The 19,310-nt window shown below is 40.8% G+C and overlaps 2 protein-coding genes across 4 annotated transcripts; both read left to right on the top strand.

Annotated features, from left to right (window-relative positions):
• Positions 1-2,311: 2,311 nt before the first annotated feature.
• Positions 2,312-3,621, top strand: sp7 (Sp7 transcription factor). The gene has a single exon (XM_069690937.1). It carries the CDS (start codon positions 2,327-2,329, stop codon positions 3,536-3,538), a length of 1,212 nt encoding a protein of 403 aa, XP_069547038.1. The 5' UTR covers positions 2,312-2,326; the 3' UTR covers positions 3,539-3,621.
• A 7,960-nt stretch (positions 3,622-11,581) lies between these two features.
• On the top strand, positions 11,582-19,309 carry tarbp2 (TAR (HIV) RNA binding protein 2). Of its 3 annotated transcripts, none has more exons than XM_069690939.1 (7): positions 11,582-11,784; positions 12,593-12,907; positions 13,164-13,233; positions 13,538-13,655; positions 15,668-15,795; positions 16,105-16,300; positions 17,561-19,309. In XM_069690939.1, the coding sequence occupies exons 1-7, from the start codon at positions 11,732-11,734 to the stop codon at positions 17,713-17,715; spliced, it is 1,035 nt and encodes a 344-aa protein (XP_069547040.1). In that variant the 5' UTR covers positions 11,582-11,731; the 3' UTR covers positions 17,716-19,309. The 3 variants fall into 3 exon arrangements, with proteins under 3 accessions (XP_069547040.1, XP_069547039.1, XP_069547041.1); XM_069690938.1 differs by having other exon boundaries at positions 17,558-19,309; XM_069690940.1 differs by lacking the exon at positions 11,582-11,784 and adding an exon at positions 12,036-12,045 and having other exon boundaries at positions 17,558-19,309.
• The last annotated feature ends 1 nt before the right edge of the window (position 19,310 follows it).

The following is a 19,310-nucleotide window of genomic DNA, read 5'->3' as shown; positions in this document are numbered from 1 at the left end:
ACTGCAGGAAGCTGTAGTAGGTTTTTCACTTCTTATTTATGGTTATCTAACTGTGGTGTGTGTAATGGCATTAATGAAATTTACAGCATATTTTAGTCTATCTATCTTCATGGAGAAATCATTCCAGATAATTCTCTGAGGTGATGTCAATTGTAGTCTAATTCCCTCAGACTACGGAGGACTAATCCCAGTGGAAAAAAATAATGCCAGTGAAATTGAAATAATGTCCACATGGTGATTGATGAGTAACCCATTCATACATTTACATTGAAAAATGATTCGACACTCTCGTTTGGGGAGGTGGGATGTCCTCTTTTAGGCCACCAATCTCCTTCTATTTTCCTCCATCTCTGGGTTTTTATTGCTTCTTAGCGAGTCTTCAAACAGCCCACAGGCTGTAATTAGGGGGCGGGCCCCAAGTGCCTCAAAACACTTCCCCGTGTTAGAGCCCAACTTCTTCCAAACTGTCCCGGGACTCAGAGCTGCGCTTCTCCCACTCCCCTCTGCTTCCTAAGGATTTTGTTTCTCAGGGATGGCCGCATCTATTCTGGAGGTAGGGAATGTAATTGTAAGTAGATTTCCTTTTTCTTCTTATCATTGATACAAACTTTTTATGTTGTGAATTCCAGCTAGAGTTTATAATAAAGTGCAGTTGTAAGTTGAAGTGAAGAAACTTGGTTTAGTTTTAAAGCTATTTGCCATCTCAAAGACAACATATTACGAAAAATATTAATGAAAATCATAATGTGAATTGAAGAAAAAATTGTCTCAGATTTATAATAACTTAAGAGTGAGCGGCTGACAAATTTCCACTCAGAAACTTTACTTCTCACATTTTAACCTAGTAGGTGTTTGTATGCCTGGGACGAATATTTCCTTAAGGCATGTTCATTTTGCATGAGCGTAAACAGAGCTTTACTAAACTAATTTAATAAGTTATTTCCCGTATCCACAGAAAGCTGTCAGTTGTTAGTGGTGATGGGGTGACAGAAATTAAGAAGAGCGCAGGGGCTGCAGGAGCCTTAAATGACCTTAAAGGGTGCGCTGAATCATTATTAACATGAAAATTGAGCAAATTGAACAAGATTCATAGGGCTGACACATAGCCTGATGTAAGAGGAGATAACCACAAATCACCACTGAATGGGGAGTCAAATAGCACAGAAAGAGAAGTTGGGGGAAGGTTTGAGAACATTTCTGTTCATAAATAGTCAAAGTTATAGACTAGAATTAGAGATGGGGCTCACTTATTTCAAAAGTGTTTATATCTTACTTGTTCAAGATAAGATCTAAAAGTACATCAAAGACATTGTAAAGTTATATATTACATATTGCAGTTACAATTTAGTTTATAAATATTATAGGATTATAAAGGTGACATTTCAATTGTCACATCCATGTGTATGGTGCGTGGTAACAACAGGAAGTAACTAAATTACATACCCCATGGGAACATGGAATACTAGAAAAAGGAGTATTAAATAAAGGGTGTATGCAAAGTTATTTTAATGTAAAATCATATTCCTTGTGAAAATGTGATTTTAGTGAGTTTTAGTCAGATATATTTAGGAAGTTCTTTACTTCTAAAGTGGAAAATGTTTTGTTTTCTGAAACAACCTGAAATAACATGTCGTAAACTATGATCATAAACAGAGACAGTGGTTACATCTAATTCTGTAAGAATATAAACAGGACAATGGCAAGATCATTGTGACACAATGTACAATTAGCTTGTCTAACGTCTTCAATGCCATGGTGACAACTTCAGAAAAAATTAAAACATGTTTGATAAGATGCCTGTGTCTGGTATATCTGGGACACAGTTGCAGTTGTGTAGTGCAGTGCAGTGCTTCAATACATGAACACACAATATATGTTTATGTATGTTGGGAACTGTGAAAAGAGGTGGGAAAAAAGTTAAAGCAAATATGAATGTAGAATTAAGACTAGTTTGTCGACAGAGAAACAAAGCGGGAACTCCTCCTTTGCTGAACAGAGCAGAACCTTCAAACATTCACTGCTTGAAATTGCCCTGACCACTTTGAAAACAGAGAGAGCAGGAAAAGCAAGCAGTGGCAGTCAGACATAAGTTTTTTATTAGAGTTGACACTGACAGAAGCAGCAGCAGCAAGCAGCCATTTCCTGCAGACAGACAGTCTCATTTTCTCCCGTGTCTCCTCCTCCCCAGGAAGACGCACGCTATGGCTCCAGTCCTCTGGCTATGTTAACTGCTACCTGTAACAAGTTTGGCAGCACCAGCCCCATCAGGGATTCAGCTACACCCGGTAAGGCCGGCAGTACGACTCCAGTAAAGAAGCCCTACACCATGACCTCCGACCTTCAGACAGCTAAGAACGGGCGGACCACAGACGGCAGTGGTCTGGCGGACTCCTACACTGGCTCCTTCGCCACATCTGGAGGAGGAGGAGGTGGTGGGCTGCTTACTCCCACTGGAAGCCCCCCTCCTTCTGCCGGAGGCTATGCTACAGAATATAACCCTTTCTCCCACTCTTTCCAGACCTCCGTCTCCCAGGATCCGTCTCTTTTAGTGTCCAAGGCCCACGCTACGGCCGACTGTCTCACCAGTGTCTATACCTCGCTGGATATGACACACCCCTATGGCTCCTGGTATAAGGCTGGTATCCACCCTGGCATAACTGCTGCTCCGGCTAATGCCACGTCCTCCTGGTGGGATGTCCACCCCAACTCCAACTGGCTGTCAGCAACACAGCCCCAGGCGGACGGAGGTCTCCAGGCCTCCCTGCAGCCTGTAGCACCACAGGCATCCCTTAGCCCACAGCTGCCCAGTTACAGCACCGACTTTACACCACTCAACCCAGCTCCTTACCCCTCTGTGGGACTGAGCTCCTCCTCACATCTCCTCCAACCTTCCCAGCACATGCTGCCCCAGGACATGTACAAGCCCAAGCCTGTGCCAAGTGCAGGGCTGATTGAGAGTCCCATGGGCCTAAAGCCTGCTAGAGGATCAGGGGGCTACAGCGGAGGGGCTACACCCACCAGGTCTACATGTGACTGCCCCAACTGCCAGGAGCTGGAGAGGCTGGGAGCCTCAGCTGCATCCCTGAGGAAGAAACCAGTCCACAGCTGCCACATCCCAGGCTGTGGGAAGGTGTACGGCAAGGCCTCCCACCTAAAAGCCCACCTGCGTTGGCACACCGGCGAGCGGCCCTTTGTCTGCAACTGGCTGTTCTGCGGGAAGCGTTTCACCCGCTCAGATGAACTGGAGAGGCACGTGCGCACCCACACACGGGAGAAGAAATTCACCTGTCTACTGTGCAACAAGCGTTTCACACGCAGCGACCATCTCTCAAAGCATCAGAAGACCCATGCAGATTCTGCAATGCAGGGTAAGGCTGTAGCTGTGGAGGGAGACACAGATCCTCGGAGTGAGGAGACGGTAGAGCTCAACTCCAGCGCTGTACCCTCCAATTCTGTCGCTGACCAAATCCCCAATGGAGATGAGAAGACTGGCACACCTAATGGAGTGGAGAACAGTAGTGGACTGCTGGAGATCTGACTTCATTAAGACATAATGGGTTTGTTTTTTTAAATGGAGAAAAATTCACATTTCAAAATAAAAAAAAACTGTATTTTTCTTTTTTCTTCAAGACATACAAAGGATATGTTTGAAAAGACTTGATATGATAAATGATTGAGCATGTTGCAGATAGCAATCACTTAATTTTCTCTGGACCACACACAAAAATATACACACACACTCACACGCACGCACACACACAAATATGATTAACCAAGCCAAGATGTACATGGACACCAATATAATGTGCACATTTATAAGCACAGAAATATTGTGCATGTGCAAGCATACAGAGTATAGTGGATACATACAAACAAAAGTATGTCTGTTCAAACACGCATGCGAGTAAACAGTCTCATGCACACATTTTGTAGCCGACACACATTTTCTGCCTTTTAAATGAGACAAACCACTGGGGAAATTTAATCTGCAAAAGCAGAGGGGAAAGAGCTCTGAAGCCACAAAGGGAAAGTAGTTTTAGAACGAGACTTATGGTTAGGATGACGGAGTTGATGGAGCATTGCATGCCTCGAGAAAAATCTGATTTACAGCTGTACTTTGATACTTATTCATTATTCTTGAAACAATCAACGGGACAGTCTTACTTACAGCTTCTCGTTGCCAAAGACATTCTGATGTAAAAGGTATTGCATTTCTCTTTTGTTTTCTGTTTGCGTCTTACTATGTCTAATTTAATTTCATATTTACATAAATAATCTAATTTATGTCTTAAATTATACACATGGAAGATTATCCTGCACCCTGCAGGAAATATTATACCTGAAAAAAAAGAATGCAAGATGGTTGAAGCTGGCCAAAAAGAAAAGAAAATGCATTCAATTAATACTTTTTTTTTTTCTTATTTATTAGTTATAAGGTCGAGTTTGGGACTATGTTTTTGAAGTTTTATTTATAGATCTTGACGTTAAATGTGTGTGTTAACTATTTCTATATAATCTTTTAATTGTGAAATCTTCCACACCTGCAAAGTAATGATTAATAAGGGCTTCCCTCCTTGTTTGTACATACTATATATTGACAACAATATATAGATATTGTTAGGTGTGTTATTTTTCTATTTTTTTTTTTTTTAATGCATTTTCTATATTTTGTGTAACTCTCCGTAATGAAAATATGTTTATGTTGCTCCAATTAACACAACAGAAGAACTTCATTTGTTGGTCATAAATTTCCTCATTGTGGGGGGAGTGAACTACCGGTGTTTGCTGACTTGTTGTGAAACGATCATAAAAGATACTGTAAATAATGATAAAGCATGAAACCTCGTAAAGGTATACATGTTGTAAGATTCAAAGTGTGGAATCATGACAATTTTGGTGCTTTTAAGAGTAAAGAAATATTTAAAAAAAAAAAAAAAACTAAACATTTTCTTTGCTGTTCTTATTCCTTCACAATTCATTCAAAGATGACAGTCTGACTTTAAGATGCAAAAAATGAAAAGCAGTCATTAAACTTCACCCTGAAACACTTCACCCCTTCTCTCCTCACTCACTGTCTTTTCATATCTTACTATATTTCCACCTCACCGTGGCCAACCAAATACTTTCATTATCTTTTGCAGCACAAACAAAGCCGTTCACTGAATTGAAGTCTTAACTCCACACAATGACCCCTTTGAGAGAGCCACTGTAGTTACACTCAAGACAATTACTCCACTCTCCAGCTTGAGAGGGGTAATTACTGAGAGCGATGCTCCAGCAGAGTCAGGAGAGAGGAGAAGAGGGGATTAGGGCAGGGGAGCTGTGGTTGTATTGTTTATGGAGGGAGGCGGTCAAACAAAGGACCCCAATTAAGGCAGGATGCAGGACGTCAGACCTGATTTGGTGATACAAGAAGAAGCTGGGCTAACCATCAAATATGTCTGACACACTGTCTCTTCTTCCTCTTTTTCTCAGACTGTGCTGCCACAGTGTTTGCTTGGGTTTGTCCAAGAGTTACAATCACAACAAGTGGCACTTGTGTGTCGTTCTGTCCACTTTCCTGTCAGGTCATTCAGGCTTTTCCAAACTAATAAAAATACTTTAGGTGGGCGGACTTCCCGCTCTGCATTAAAAGAGAGATCGCCTCAGGATACACCAAATGAGGCTTCAAACAGATGTGCTGTGTAATGTAGAAGCGCCAAGCAAAGATTCAGTCAAGGCGTTCATCTTTATGATATGTTATTAACCACGTTGGTAACAGGTGATGTTATAGGCTAACAAGAAAAACAATAAGACACATTTAGAGGTATATCCTATTAAGTCCTTTTCCACATAAAATGAAATGGGAGAAAACCCATATAGGTATAAAAAAAAAAAAAAAAGCAAAGATTTTCTTTACAGAAGTGAAGAGGAGACCTGTACAGCTGGAACCCCCCATGAAGCTACTGACTCTCCTGTTGTAACATTTACACTTCCCAGGCTGCATGGTTCCAATTTAGGGCTTCTAATGAGCTGTAGTTGAGGTCAATTTATATAAAACGTCCCGGGGCCGACTCTGTCATCAGGGACCAACATGTTTATGGTGGTCTGAAGTGGGCGCACGGTCGAGTCCACAACATAAAAGGCAAACATGGGGAGTGGGGTATGGGTAGGGTGTGTCAGGCCAGCGAGTGGAGGGTGGGGGGGTTAAGAAGACGGTCAGTGGCTTTTAAAACCTCCGCTGCTACTGGTATTTTCTGCCTTCTTTAAAATACTCTCCCTCTATAGTGGTGGTGGTGGCATACTGTAGCCTTAGCTTTATTTTTACTTCTTTTATTTAGAAAGCCAGGAAACATTAAGTGTTGCTTCAAATAAGGTCATAAAAAAGAAAACATACATGCAATGACACAGAAACTGGACAATCTGTTCCATGTGGTTGCCATTCGTGCCCATTACCTTCACAAAATTAAATCACTGCAGACTAAATAGGATGAAAAGGTTATTTTAGAGGATCCCAGACACACCTGTTAAAGCCATCACACTTCCCATTTCCAATCTCACTGACACTAAAAAAGCAGTTTTAAAACCCTCACTAGCACAATGTTTTAGTTAAGACCTCAGACTTGACTTGATGAGTTACACAAACTTCTGCTTAATGAGTTACTCCAGGGAGAAACTCTGATTCCAGCTCCTTATAATAAAAGACCTCATCGTGATGTGCTGAGCAAAATGCTAATTAACCTCTTTTCCTGCTATTATCTGGTCCTAACTGAATAGTCAAGCCAAACAATGGACTGTGCTCTGACATAGCCAGAGGCACGGGTTCCTACTTCTCTTTACCAGTGTCAGCAGGGCAATGGGGAAAGGGGAATGGAGGGAAAGAGGGGGGCATTAGGCAGGACAAAAGCACAGGTGTTTGCAGGTGTGACTGGGTCTCTGTGGCAGAGAGTGAGGGGGTGAGAAGGGAAAAGAATGTCAGCATGCCCAGAGGCTCAGCAGGCAGGCCATAAGTAAAAACAAGATAAGGCTTTTTTTATGCAAAGAGGAAAGGTAAACGGACCTGGGTGAACCATAGCATGACCTGGAGATGCAGAAGAGGTCAGGCTAAATGAAACAAAGAGGAAAAGAGGAAAACACAACATGAGAGAGGACAAGAGGTAAAAAGGTCAAGCTATTTTGCAGATGCACTTTATTTGCTCAACACTTTTTGCCATCATTTCAGGAAGAGGAAATTGCAAAGAAAGTACAGAACAAATATCCTTGTGTTTTCCTTTAACCATGCTGTAAATTTCATTAACACTGCTACTTCCTATCTTTTCTCACTGTTCAATAAAATTCATTATTACACTAATGATCAATTTTAGGTGATTGTCACTTTTGACGAAACAAGCAGCAGTCCATGAGTCTTGCATCATCAAACTTGAGTGTTTTCCAGCTCTAATCATGTGGTGTTACAGCATTTTCTAGTCTAAGAACTTCCTTTTAAGTTTAAAGGGAGTCCTCCTTTACTGCCCAATGCACCGATTGCACCACTAAATGAGGCCATTTTGTTTATAGGAACTGTGGGAGGGTTGTGGGTGACTCTGTGCCCCTTTAAAAAGATAATATGCTTCCCATTTAATGGCCTCCGGATGACAAATTACTTCCAGGGGAAAATTAGGTTAAGAAGATTGCATGTGTGACACGTAAAGACATATCTACTCTACTGTTTGACATCCATAATTCAATTATACACAGCAGTAGGTGCAGTTAGGATTCTTTGAAAAACCGCATTTTCGCTCCTGAGGCCTGAATAAAGTGCAGGCTTTGGGTGTTTATTGATAATAACGTATTTGTAATTGTAATAACATATTACTAATCATGAGAAAAAGTTCATTTTAAAAACAAATTTAACACTTATGGTCACTCAACACAATCTGTAGTGAGAGAACATAGCTGGCATGGTTTATTTCATTTTAATACCACAGTGGAAAGTTTCTCTTTCTCTCACAAAACGAGCGGCCCTATATCTCTTGGATATGGTTGGAAAACCACTCTGAAAATTGATGGCCCATTATAACCTAATACCCTTACAAATATCCAGAGCACCATTAAAGTGTTCTTTCCTTTTGAAAATGCTTACTATCTTGATGGTTTTCTGACTGACATACAGCCCGACCTCTTCTTCTTTGCTTTTTTTTTTTTTTTTTTTTTTTTTTTTAAGTTGAAGCCACTAAATACTTCCAATTGGAACATTTTAAGTGAAGAGATTTAAGAGAGACAGTGCAGAGAAAGGGAGGTGTAAAAACACCAAACCCTCAGGAGGAAAGGTAGAGCAAACAAAGTCAGAGAGACCGGCCACTAAGAGTACAGCGGTAAGTGAGAAAAAGAAAAGAAGCCAAATAGCAAATGAATCTGGATTTGGATCAAGTGAATGAGGAAACTAAAGAAGGAAAAAACAGTTGGGGAGGAAGGAGGGAGACAAGAAAGAGAAACAGACAGAAAGAAAGAGAGAGAGAGAGTCAAACTGAGTGATTTGGGTTGGAAGCGGTAGCAGGGAGCCAGGGTTGGCAGGGTTTTGGTGGAGGAGTGTGGTGGTTCAGAAGTCCTCCAGCGCGAGGCGCCAGTGTGTCCGGCGGGGGCCCTGACCATGAGCTGCCTCACCCCCCCAGAGCCACGGCCACAAACCCCCTCTCCCTCTTCACCACCAGCACCGCCACCCATCCAACCCAAAACCCACTGGCAGGCAGCGCTTCACTGAAGCTGCTGCTGCATGTTTATTTAATATTCTGAAGAAATTGAAATATCTTTGTGGGTTAACACGCATACATACACAGTTACGTATCACACACACACACATACGCTTGCACACGTCTGTACATGCACACATACATTCACACACATTACCACCACAATATATAAATAAATAAAGTCGAGTAATAACGTTCTCTTGATCTGTAGCCAAGAGCAGAGTTGGAGAAAATCTTTTTCAAATGGTGTTTTCAGAAGCGTAGAGGGAGGAGCGTGAATGTCTAACACTGCATGTTGCCTGAGCAGGCGGCATGTCTCAGTCTGACTCCCACAGAAGAGAGAGAGCATTAACAAAGTGATTCGCAATCAATAAATAGTTCCCACGAGACAGAAGCAGAGAAATTAAAGGCCAAATATGTCAGTTTGGTGATATACTTCAATGCCAGTTCATGGCTGGTGTGAACTTTACAAAAAATAAAGAATTTCACAGGTTGAGCAATTTAGCAACTCTGAATGTGTGGTCTGTGAATGAGAACATCTATATGAGGTGTTTGTGAAGTGTTAAATGAACAAATGTGGATGCCAGCCTTTTTCTGTGTATGTGTGTATGAATGACTGCACACACACACACACACACACACACACACACACACACACACACACACACACACACACATCCATAATGAGTCTCTGATCATTACAAAGCAATTCCCTGAGACAGATATCCCTTAAACAGCCTCGGTTTTGGTCTCCATGCTATCCCCCTTCTGTCTCCTCGCTCCTCAACAGCCACCAACCACTGCTGCTGCCAAAAATAACACAGGAGCGCCACTCGAACCCGCGCCTCACCACAGCACAGCTTGGCCGCAAGAGAGGGATCAAAACACACACAAAAAAGGAAACACATCATATTGTGGAAGGAGGGGAAAAAGAGCATTCATACAGCTCCATGCTTGAAGATATCTACTGATGATTTTGGCAACTGAGGAACCACACATACTAATGCAGCAGGCCAAGACACAGGAAAAGGAAAGTGTGTTTGTGGATGTGTGTCTAATGTGCGCATACAATTTGGATGAAGTATATTGCAACTGCTAAGATGGAGTTCACTTCTGATCTCATTCACTCAGTGACTTAACCACTAGCTCAATAAAAACACTTACATTATCACGTTATAGGTCAATAAATTAGGGCCTTGAGGGCCCGGTGAACAAGGCAAATTAACGCTGAAAGTATGAGTAATGAGGAGGAGGAGGAGTGTACTCTGGTCACAGACAAAACACGGCGCTTCGATGGTAGGTTTGGGAGTTCAAATGGGAGACAGCTTCACTCATTGTCATGGCCAGTTCACTTTGTGTTGCATTTGGCAAAATGTGCTTATCCACACTGAAGACACTGGTGCCAATGGATGAAGCCATCAGAATTCAAGCTCTATGTGGCCAGCAGGGATTTACAAGCAAACCATCATGTGATTCATTATACAGCCACAGAAATAAGGGAATTTCATGGAAAGGTGGAAAATGCACAGAAATATTTTATGGAAGTGCCGCTGCATGAGTTGGAAAGGAGGTTCTGAAGTTGTGGGTCCAAATGATTTTAAAAAAAAAAAAAAAGTGCACGACTGCTTTGGGCAAACAGATCCAAACTAAACAGAGAAACTGGATGCAAATTAATAAAGCCTGACAGACTGTCATATTACCCAATAAAATATAATTACCATACCCCTTTGCTTGCCTAAATGCAATCTTGCTATCCCCCCCACCACAATACATACACTCAAAGTTTAGTCAGGCCAGAACTGGATAGGACTTCAAAATGATATTTTTGGGTTCATTTTTGGTTTTCTTGTGTTGCATTTTAATGAAGAGCAGAGTGGACCACATTGACTTGTCATGTTTTTTACTTTTTAGTCAACTGCTTATATTCAACTGTAGCACAGAATTGTTTACCATGTAAATCACCCTTTAACTTTGTTGTGAAATTTGCTGTATTGAAGTTAAGTGCATTATTAAGTAATACTAAAGTATATTATTATTTATTATATAGAAAGGTTTATCTCTGTAAGCTTTTTTTTTTTTTTTTTTTTAAATAAGACAGCCTTTACTATGTCTTCCTCCAAACCCTCATTTTTAACTTTAGGGTGGTCAGTCCATCAAACAACTAGAACTTCCCGTGTTTCCACGTTGGTCTAGTGGAGATGATGACAGCAGGTGCAAAGCAACTCAAAGGACCCACACCAATAACAACACCCACACCGAGAGGCTTATAAACTGGGAAGATAATCTACTATATGTCGCCCTCTTCTGGTTCAATGGAGAAACACCCAATTATATTGCACAGGCAAACTGCAGTAAAGTTTTCAAGACAATAATTTTTTGCTACTTCAGGCAGAAGAAATATGAACTCTTGGGCAACTACTTTAATCAAACAAAAGCAAGGTTGCCCTACAAAACGAAGTACAGTTTGTGCAGATATTTATTTCATAACTTAATTATTTTAATTGTGCATTACTTTGTTCACTGCAGTTGTCTGACAGCTGCCGTATTCACATTTCATCCAGCTCGTTGGTTACCGTGAAAAGGGCAACTTACCTCAAATATGTACCTGCTGACCTGTCTGTTTAATGGAACTATTTTCACTAATCTTGTGATGAAACAATCGTCTGTGCACACAATGACCTGGATTGGCAGCTGTTTATTTGCTCTATTAGTACCACGGATGTAATAAAGAGACGCTCCTTTATGAGAACCACCACGCTGAAAACGCGCCCTTGGGATCGGCCAATCAGAAATCGAGTTTCTCGAGCAGCCATCTACGTCATATCTGCGCGCCCAAAGGGGACTCCACTGTAGTCTTTCGGGGCGGAGGGGGCTTCGTCTGCTCTTCACATGTCGCTGCATCATCATCACCACCATCTGTCTGGGAGAATAATAAATACCGTCTAATGAAAGCGAGTGTCTGCTTTGGTTGGGGGGGATTTGCCATCCGAGACCGACCGGGCTCTGTCTGCGTGAAATAGGGAATGAACGACGAGACAGCATCGGACAGCTGGAAGAGAAACTCCGGGTGCTCCAGGTGAAGCTGCACAGAAAAGCTAAGCTAGCAGAGCTCCTCGTCCGGCTTGATCCCGGGCCAGCGTGACGATCAGCTACGTCCTTGTATTAGATTTAATACTAAAAAAAAAAAACACCAAAAAAAAACCGCTGCTGAATTTAATTCTGGCTGAACGTACCGACATTTTGTGAGTACCAACTCGGATCTGCAACAAGACACACAACGCTGACGTCCAGCTGACTAGTTTACAAACTGTCGAAGTCCTCCAGCTTCCTTAATAAAGTACTGTAACCAGTCGTCATCGAGATAAAGCTCAACTTTACTCATTATAATTACAGCTTTCTGTCCTGATCACATGTGACATAATTTAAATCTAAATGCTCCCGACTTGCAAAACATTGAGGTTTGTGTAGGCTGAGATTTTTTTTTTTTACAACATTTTTTGGTATTAAAATATTAATTCATGAGATAATTTCAGCTGTAATGACAAAGATATCTTTCCCAGTTGTCCTTTGTGATGTCTTCACCGCCTTGCTGGTTTTGATTTAACTCGCTGACGTGCTGAAATATTTGCTGTTAATATTTTTGCTGCCACAAAACAAAGGAAAACTGTTCACAGTGACATTGGAAAGATCCATTGTTGTGGTTTTCTTCTAAGTCAGTGTTCATTAAGGGCCTCCGATGCAGTTATGTTCAAGTAATCCTATTAATGTGACAGAATTCCCTCTAAACTATTTGTAATTTCATGACGCATCTCACTGAACCCTTTTGTAAACAAGTCAACAGTTGCTTGGGGGTCCGTCTCATGCAGGGTTTCTCTTTTCTTCAGTATTGAGCAAATGCTGGCTGTGAATCCCGGAAAGACGCCCATCAGTCTGCTGCAGGAGTATGGAACGCGGATAGGAAAGACCCCAGTGTATGACCTGCTGAAGGCCGAGGGACAGGCCCACCAGCCTAACTTCACGTTCCGCGTCTCCGTCGGCGAGATCAACTGCACCGGCCAAGGGCCCAGCAAGAAGGCAGCCAAGCACAAAGCAGCTGAGGCTGCTCTAAAGATGCTCAAGGGAGGCCTCGGAGGTCCTGCCGGAGTCAGTGTTGGAGTTGACGGGTTTATTGGGGTCGATGTGTCTACTGATGGAGATGGGTCAGTGGATTATTTAATTATGTGTTGGTTTTTTTTTTTCCAACAGCTATTCAGTTGAAATGATACATCATAAGCAATACTGGATATAAATTCCTCCTGCATCTACTTTTGTTACCTAATTCAATAGTGTACTATGATTTACACATCTTGTGGCTTGTCTGGCAGACAGATCTGACGGATGTTTCAACAGGATACAAAGTTTGTGTGGTTTCATTATTTCCTCATCTGTTTTTTGTTTATCTCAACTTCTATGTAGCTCCCAGTCAGAGATGAAAACCTCGGGCAGTTCTCAGCAGTCTGAATGTAACCCTGTTGGGGCTCTGCAGGTAAATAAACAAGGGTTTTAGTTTACTGGTTGGCTGTCTAGTGTCTGCTGATAAATACTTTGTTAAATGTAGGGAGGCTGAAGCTCAGTTGGTAGAGTGGGTTGCACACTAATCAGAAGGTTGGTGGTTCGATCCCCATCTCCTCCTATCCACATGTCTAAGTGTCCTTGAGCAAGACACTGAACCCTAAAATTGCTCCCGATGGTGTACCATCGGTGTGTTGTCAGTCGCTTTGGATAAAAGCGTCAGCTAAATGAAATGTAATAATAATAAAATATATACTCATTGTTTGTGTTTCTGCCAGGAATTGGTGGTGCAGAAAGGATGGCGTTTGCCAGAGTACACAGTCACCCAGGAGTCTGGTCCAGCACACCGCAAAGAGTTCACCATGACCTGCAGAGTCGAGAGATTTGTAGAAATTGGTATAATGTTTAATGTGTTTGAAGGTGTTTGCCTGTGAAGAAGGTCACAGTTATTTAAATGCAATATGTGCCCAGTCCTTAGAAATATCATGAAGTTGACCAAACATTTAAGGACTAATACAACTGATGAAAATAGAAAACAGCTCATTGGAACTGAAAAAAAATCATACATGCTGCCTTCTACAGGGTGTCAAGTAATTTATGAGTCATAAATTATGACATTTATTGATCGACACTCTTAATGAATTAAATGTTAAAACTCTATTTAAGAATATTGAGTAAGCTGAACTAGAGCATATATCATGCAAACTCTCCGGTTGCGTGTACTTTTACAGTGGGTACGGAAAGTATTCAGACCCCTTTAAATTTTTCACTCTTTGTTTCATTGCAGCCATTTGTTAAAATCAAAAAAGTTCATTTTATTTCTCATTAATGTACACTCAGCACCCCATCTTGACAGAAAAAAAACAAATGTAGAAATTTGTGCAAATTTATACAAAAAACTGAAATATCACATGGTCATAAGTATTCAGACCCTTTGCTCAGTATTGAGTAGAAGCACCCTTTTGAGCTAGTACAGCCATGAGTCTTCTTGGGAATGATGCAACAAGCTTTTCACACCTGGATTTGGGGATCCTCTGCCATTCTTCCTTGCAGATCCTCTCCAGTTCCGTCAGGTTGGATGGTGAACGTTGGTGGACAGCCATTTTTAAGTCTCTCCAGAGATGCTCAATTGGGTTTAGGTCAGGGCTCTGGCTGGGCCAGTCAAGAATGGTCACAGAGTTGTTCCGAAGCCACTCCTTTGTTATTTTAGCTGTGTGCTTAGGGTCATTGTCTTGTTGGAAGGTGAACCTTCGGTCCAGTCTGAGGTCCAGAGCACTCTGGAAGAGGTTTTCTTCCAGGATATCTCTGTACTTGGCCGCATTCATCTTTCCTTCAATTGCAACCAGTCGTCCTGTCCCTGCAGCTGAAAAACACTCCCATAGCATGATGCTGCCACCACGTTTCACTGTTGGGATTGTATTGGGCAGGTGATGAGCAGTGCCTGGTTTTCTCCACACATACCGCTTAGAATTAACGCCAAAAAGTTCAATCTTGGTCTCATCAGACCAGAGAATCTTATTTCTCATAGTCTGGGAGTCCTTCATGTGCTTTTTGGCAAACTCTATGCGGGCTTTCATATGTCTTGCACTGAGGAGAGGCTTCCGTCGGGCCACTCTGCCATAAAGCCCCGACTGGTGGAGGGCTGCAGTGATAGTTGACTTTGTGGAACTTTCTCCCATCTCCCTACTGCATCTCTGGAGCTCAGCCACAGTGATCTTTGGGTTCTTCTTTACCTCTCTCACCAAGGCTCTTCTCCCACGATTGCTCAGTTTGGCTGGACGGCCAGGTCTAGGAAGAGTTCTGGTCGTCCCAAACTTCTTCCATTTAAGGATTATGGAGGCCACTGTGCTCTTAGGAACCTTGAGTGCTGCAGAAATTATTTTGTAACCTTGGCCAGATCGGTGCCTTGCCACAATTCTGTCTCTGAGCTCCTTGGACAGTTCCTTCGACCTCATGATTCTCATTTGCTCTGACATGCACTGTGAGCTGTAAGGTCTTATATAGACAGGTGTGTGCCTTTCCTAATCAAGTCCAATCAGTTTAATTAAACACAGCTGGACTCCGATGAAGGAGTAGAACCATCTCAAGGAGGATCAGAAGAAATGGACAGCATGTGAGTTAAATATGAGTGTCACAGCAAAGGGTCTGAATACTTATGACCATGTGATATTTCAGTTTTTCTTTTTTAATAAATTTGCACAAATTTCTACATTTGTTTTTTTCTGTCAACATGGGGTGCTGAGTGTACATTAATGAGAAATAAAATGAACTTTTTTGATTTTAGCAAATGGCTGCAATGAAACAAAGAATGAAAAATTTAAAGGGGTCTGAATACTTTCCGTACCCACTGTAAGTCTCACTGAGTGACAATCAGTAAGTCACTAAATAATCTCGTGACCCCCATCCAGGAAGTGGTACATCTAAGAAGCTAGCCAAGAGAAACGCAGCAGCGAAGATGTTATCGCGTATTCATGATGTCCCGGTAGACCTGAGGACCAACAATGACGCTGACGCAGAGGATGACACGTTTACCACAGTGAGTGACAAACACAAGTTTTCTTTCTCTGTGCAGCAGTTCGCGAATTGAAAAAGTTTAAAAAGCATCTGCATCAATAATGGTGAGAATGCACAACTTTAACATTTAGTTCAAAACCAGGTAGTGCCAACATTCTCAATTATGTATCTAGTTAATTTAATGCAGTTCAGTTTCCTTAATATATTATCCAAAATATCATAAGCTGTGCACTTTATACTTTCGTACCTTTTTTTCTCTCGTGGGAATTGCTGGCAGATAATGATATTGTCTGTTAATTGCTGTAAAACTTAATATGCCCTGTACTTACAGCACATGGGGAGCAGAGCTGAATCAGGCAAAAGTAAAGGCTTCAGCTGCACATGGGATTCACTGCGTAACTCCGCTGGAGAGAAGATCCTGCAGCTCCGCAGCCACCCGCTCGGGATGCCCTCTGACTCCAACTTCTGCTCTTTGCTGAGTGACCTGTCTGCGGAGCAGCGCTTTGATGTCAGCTACCTGGATCTCGGTGAGTTCACATACTGTTGCAGTCAAAGTCGATTTTACATTCATTTCTTTAGTGCACCACGTTCTCGCTACGCTGAAGGTTAAAAGTAGTCCGATATTGACAAGGTAAAGAGAAATGTGGCATCATGGACGTCACTGCCTACGCATGCCAGAAGAGCTGTCTTTTAGTTAGAGGCACATAAATATGACAGTTAGTCAAGCTTGAGCAAGTTGTGCCTATGAATAGACCTTATTTTGGTGTGGAAACCTTTTTGTCCTTTCACATCTGGTTCACAGCATCTGAACAAACTGAAACTTGCAGAGCATCATGGGTACATTTTGATGTCATGCCACAGAACAAGTGGCATGCTGTGTGGTTACTATTGCTGTCATCAGATATGGAGGAAACAGCCATCAGATGCATGTTGTCTCAGTCCTGCAGGGAACCAATATTTCATACCATTACAGATGGACCAGAGTTGAAGCAGACACTTTTACATGCGACACATTGGGACTCATTGAGTGTTGAAAATATTTGTTTAATTTTTTTTATATTTATTAGTAATTTGTTCTGAATTTGGTTGAGGGACAAGGACAGGTTTTTGTGTTTCAGTAGCATTAGAACTTGTGGTGATTGGGAAACTACTATTTTTCATTCTACAAATAACATGAGTACTGTATTGCCCTTTGAGTTGCATTTCTTGTATAAAGGTTGTGTACAAAAAAAGTTTATCATTATTATTTATGTAATAATAACATAATGTAATATGTTAATTTATTTTGAAATGGGCATTAACTGCAGCCAAATATGACGATAATACTATTTTAACATATAGGGTTATATGTATATTATATGTAATATTGTATGCTTTTGCATTAGATTGTATCATATTAAAGTTATGCAGTATAAATACAATATCACATTATATTGGATATACAATATAATAAGTCATATGCGATCTATAAAAAAAAAATATGAAAAAGGTTTATAGCTGTCAAATCTCTTTGCAGATTTATGTGTTAATATAGGAGATAATATTTGTCAATGAAATGCAACTGAAATATACCGTAGTTCTCTTTTAAGACAACCATATGCAGAGTGGGAGACACAGAAAGCATCATATGCTGTCTACATAAACTGATATTTTAACTCTAATTCTAAAGCAGTTCAAATGTTAAAAGTGTCTGTTTTGTTGTAAAAATTTAACTTACAGACAAAAGATAATCTGTGTAGAAATGCTGTGATGTTTCCTAATGTTTTTGTTCCTTCTTGTTTCAGAAGATCGCAGTCTCAGCGGCCTGTGTCAGTGTCTAGTGGAGCTATCCACACAGCCAATCACAGTGTGCCACGGCTTTGCTCCCAACATAGATGCTGCTCGAGCCAATGCAGCCCACAATGCACTGCAGTACCTCAAAATCATGGCGGGAGGGAAATGATAAGCCTTGTGATTTCCACCTCATAGACTCAAAACTCACCATTATAAATTTCCACTTTGGACGATGAAGGCCTGTGGTGAGTTCAAGTAACGTGAATTACCTCAAATTTGGAAATGGAGACTTTTCTGTCCCATTCTAGCTCCTGGAGTTCATTTTTAGTCCCACTGATGTGTGATGGTTGCCAATGAACTCCTCCTCTTGACATTTTGCAAATGTATTTTTAGGATTTTGCTTTTACCTTTTGTCTTTGTCATCTACTGTATCCTCCTAAATTTAACGTTTAAACAGTATGTCATTATTAATGGTGCTCTTCCAGTGACTTCAATATTCCAAATGACTTGAGATAAATTCTGATGTAGCCCAAAAAAAATGCAAAAGGTCAAAGGGGTTTGTAGAAATTGGGAATTGAAAACTGCCATTTATTGGTGCTTTGATGGATGTAAAAAAAAAGAAAATCCATCCATGCTGCTGAGACGTGGCGAGGAAAGAGACTCTACGGAATAAATATCACAGGATCATTATTTTAAAGACTGCCCCTTCTACAGATGAACTTGCATGAGTCCTGAAAAATGTGGCTTTTATTGTATATTTAATTTGAACCTCTCTGATGTTCTTAATGTCTGGTCATGTTATACTTGTTTAAGATCATGAACACAAATTAAGTGTAACATTTTGGAAGCTCTTCTATAAATTGTCCCTGTGAAGTTTCACAGTAATCACAGTTTAATAATTGTATCTATTACGATAAAAAAAAAAAATTGCATTTAGAGATTTGTAAATCAATTTCTGTTTGAACAAAGATGTATTATTTGCCCGAGCTGAAAGAGGAAGAAGCTCAGTGGGTTTTCGGATAATGCCTTTTTTTTTGTTATAATCATAAAGCATACTAAAAGCTTACTTTTAGCTTTCCATATCATCAACCAGACAACACTACTGCAGATTCTTAGGTGGACTTTCAATATTATTTTATAATAATTATATAAATCCGTGTTTTTATTTTTTTTCCCACCAAAACAACTTTTATTGCAGTTTTGACATTTAAAAACTGATAATGAGCATTTTCCAGATTATATTCTCTTGCAACCTGTTGTCTCCTGGTTAAGGTTGCATCCCAATTTAATTAACTATAGTTGCACATTGGTTGATTAAAATGCCATGCATTCACTAGAATTAAGTATTGAAAATAATATTGTTTGCATTTCCTAAGAAAATGTCTTTTGCACACTGCTGGCTGATCATTTCTGTACATCTATTCCCACTGGCATCAAGATCAGGGTGTTCGATACAACACCGACCTCATCCACTGGAAAGGCAGATCTGCATATTTTTTTTCTGAATGTTGAGATACAGAAGTTAACTGCAGGTTTTGAATGAATATCATGTGCTGACATGTTTGCCGTCAATGCTGGCATAAAATTTGAGACACTTCTCTGTGGCGGTAGGAAAAATGTTGCTCAGTTACAGTTACAAAAAAAACCAAAAAACTTCTAAATGAAATTTAAGCTCAATGGGACATTGTGTTGTTGTTGTTTTTTTTTTATTAAAAGATCTTTTGGTAAATTATACTGCTATTTTATTAAATTGAATACAGTCAT

The sequence above is a fragment of the Brachyistius frenatus genome, unplaced genomic scaffold, assembly GCF_029030835.1.
Source record: "Brachyistius frenatus isolate BFR_SWC_R1_liver_20210118 unplaced genomic scaffold, ASM2903083v1 Contig_10, whole genome shotgun sequence".
Taxonomy (NCBI): domain Eukaryota; kingdom Metazoa; phylum Chordata; class Actinopteri; family Embiotocidae; genus Brachyistius; species Brachyistius frenatus.
This window is presented reverse-complemented; position numbering and strand designations above follow the sequence as displayed.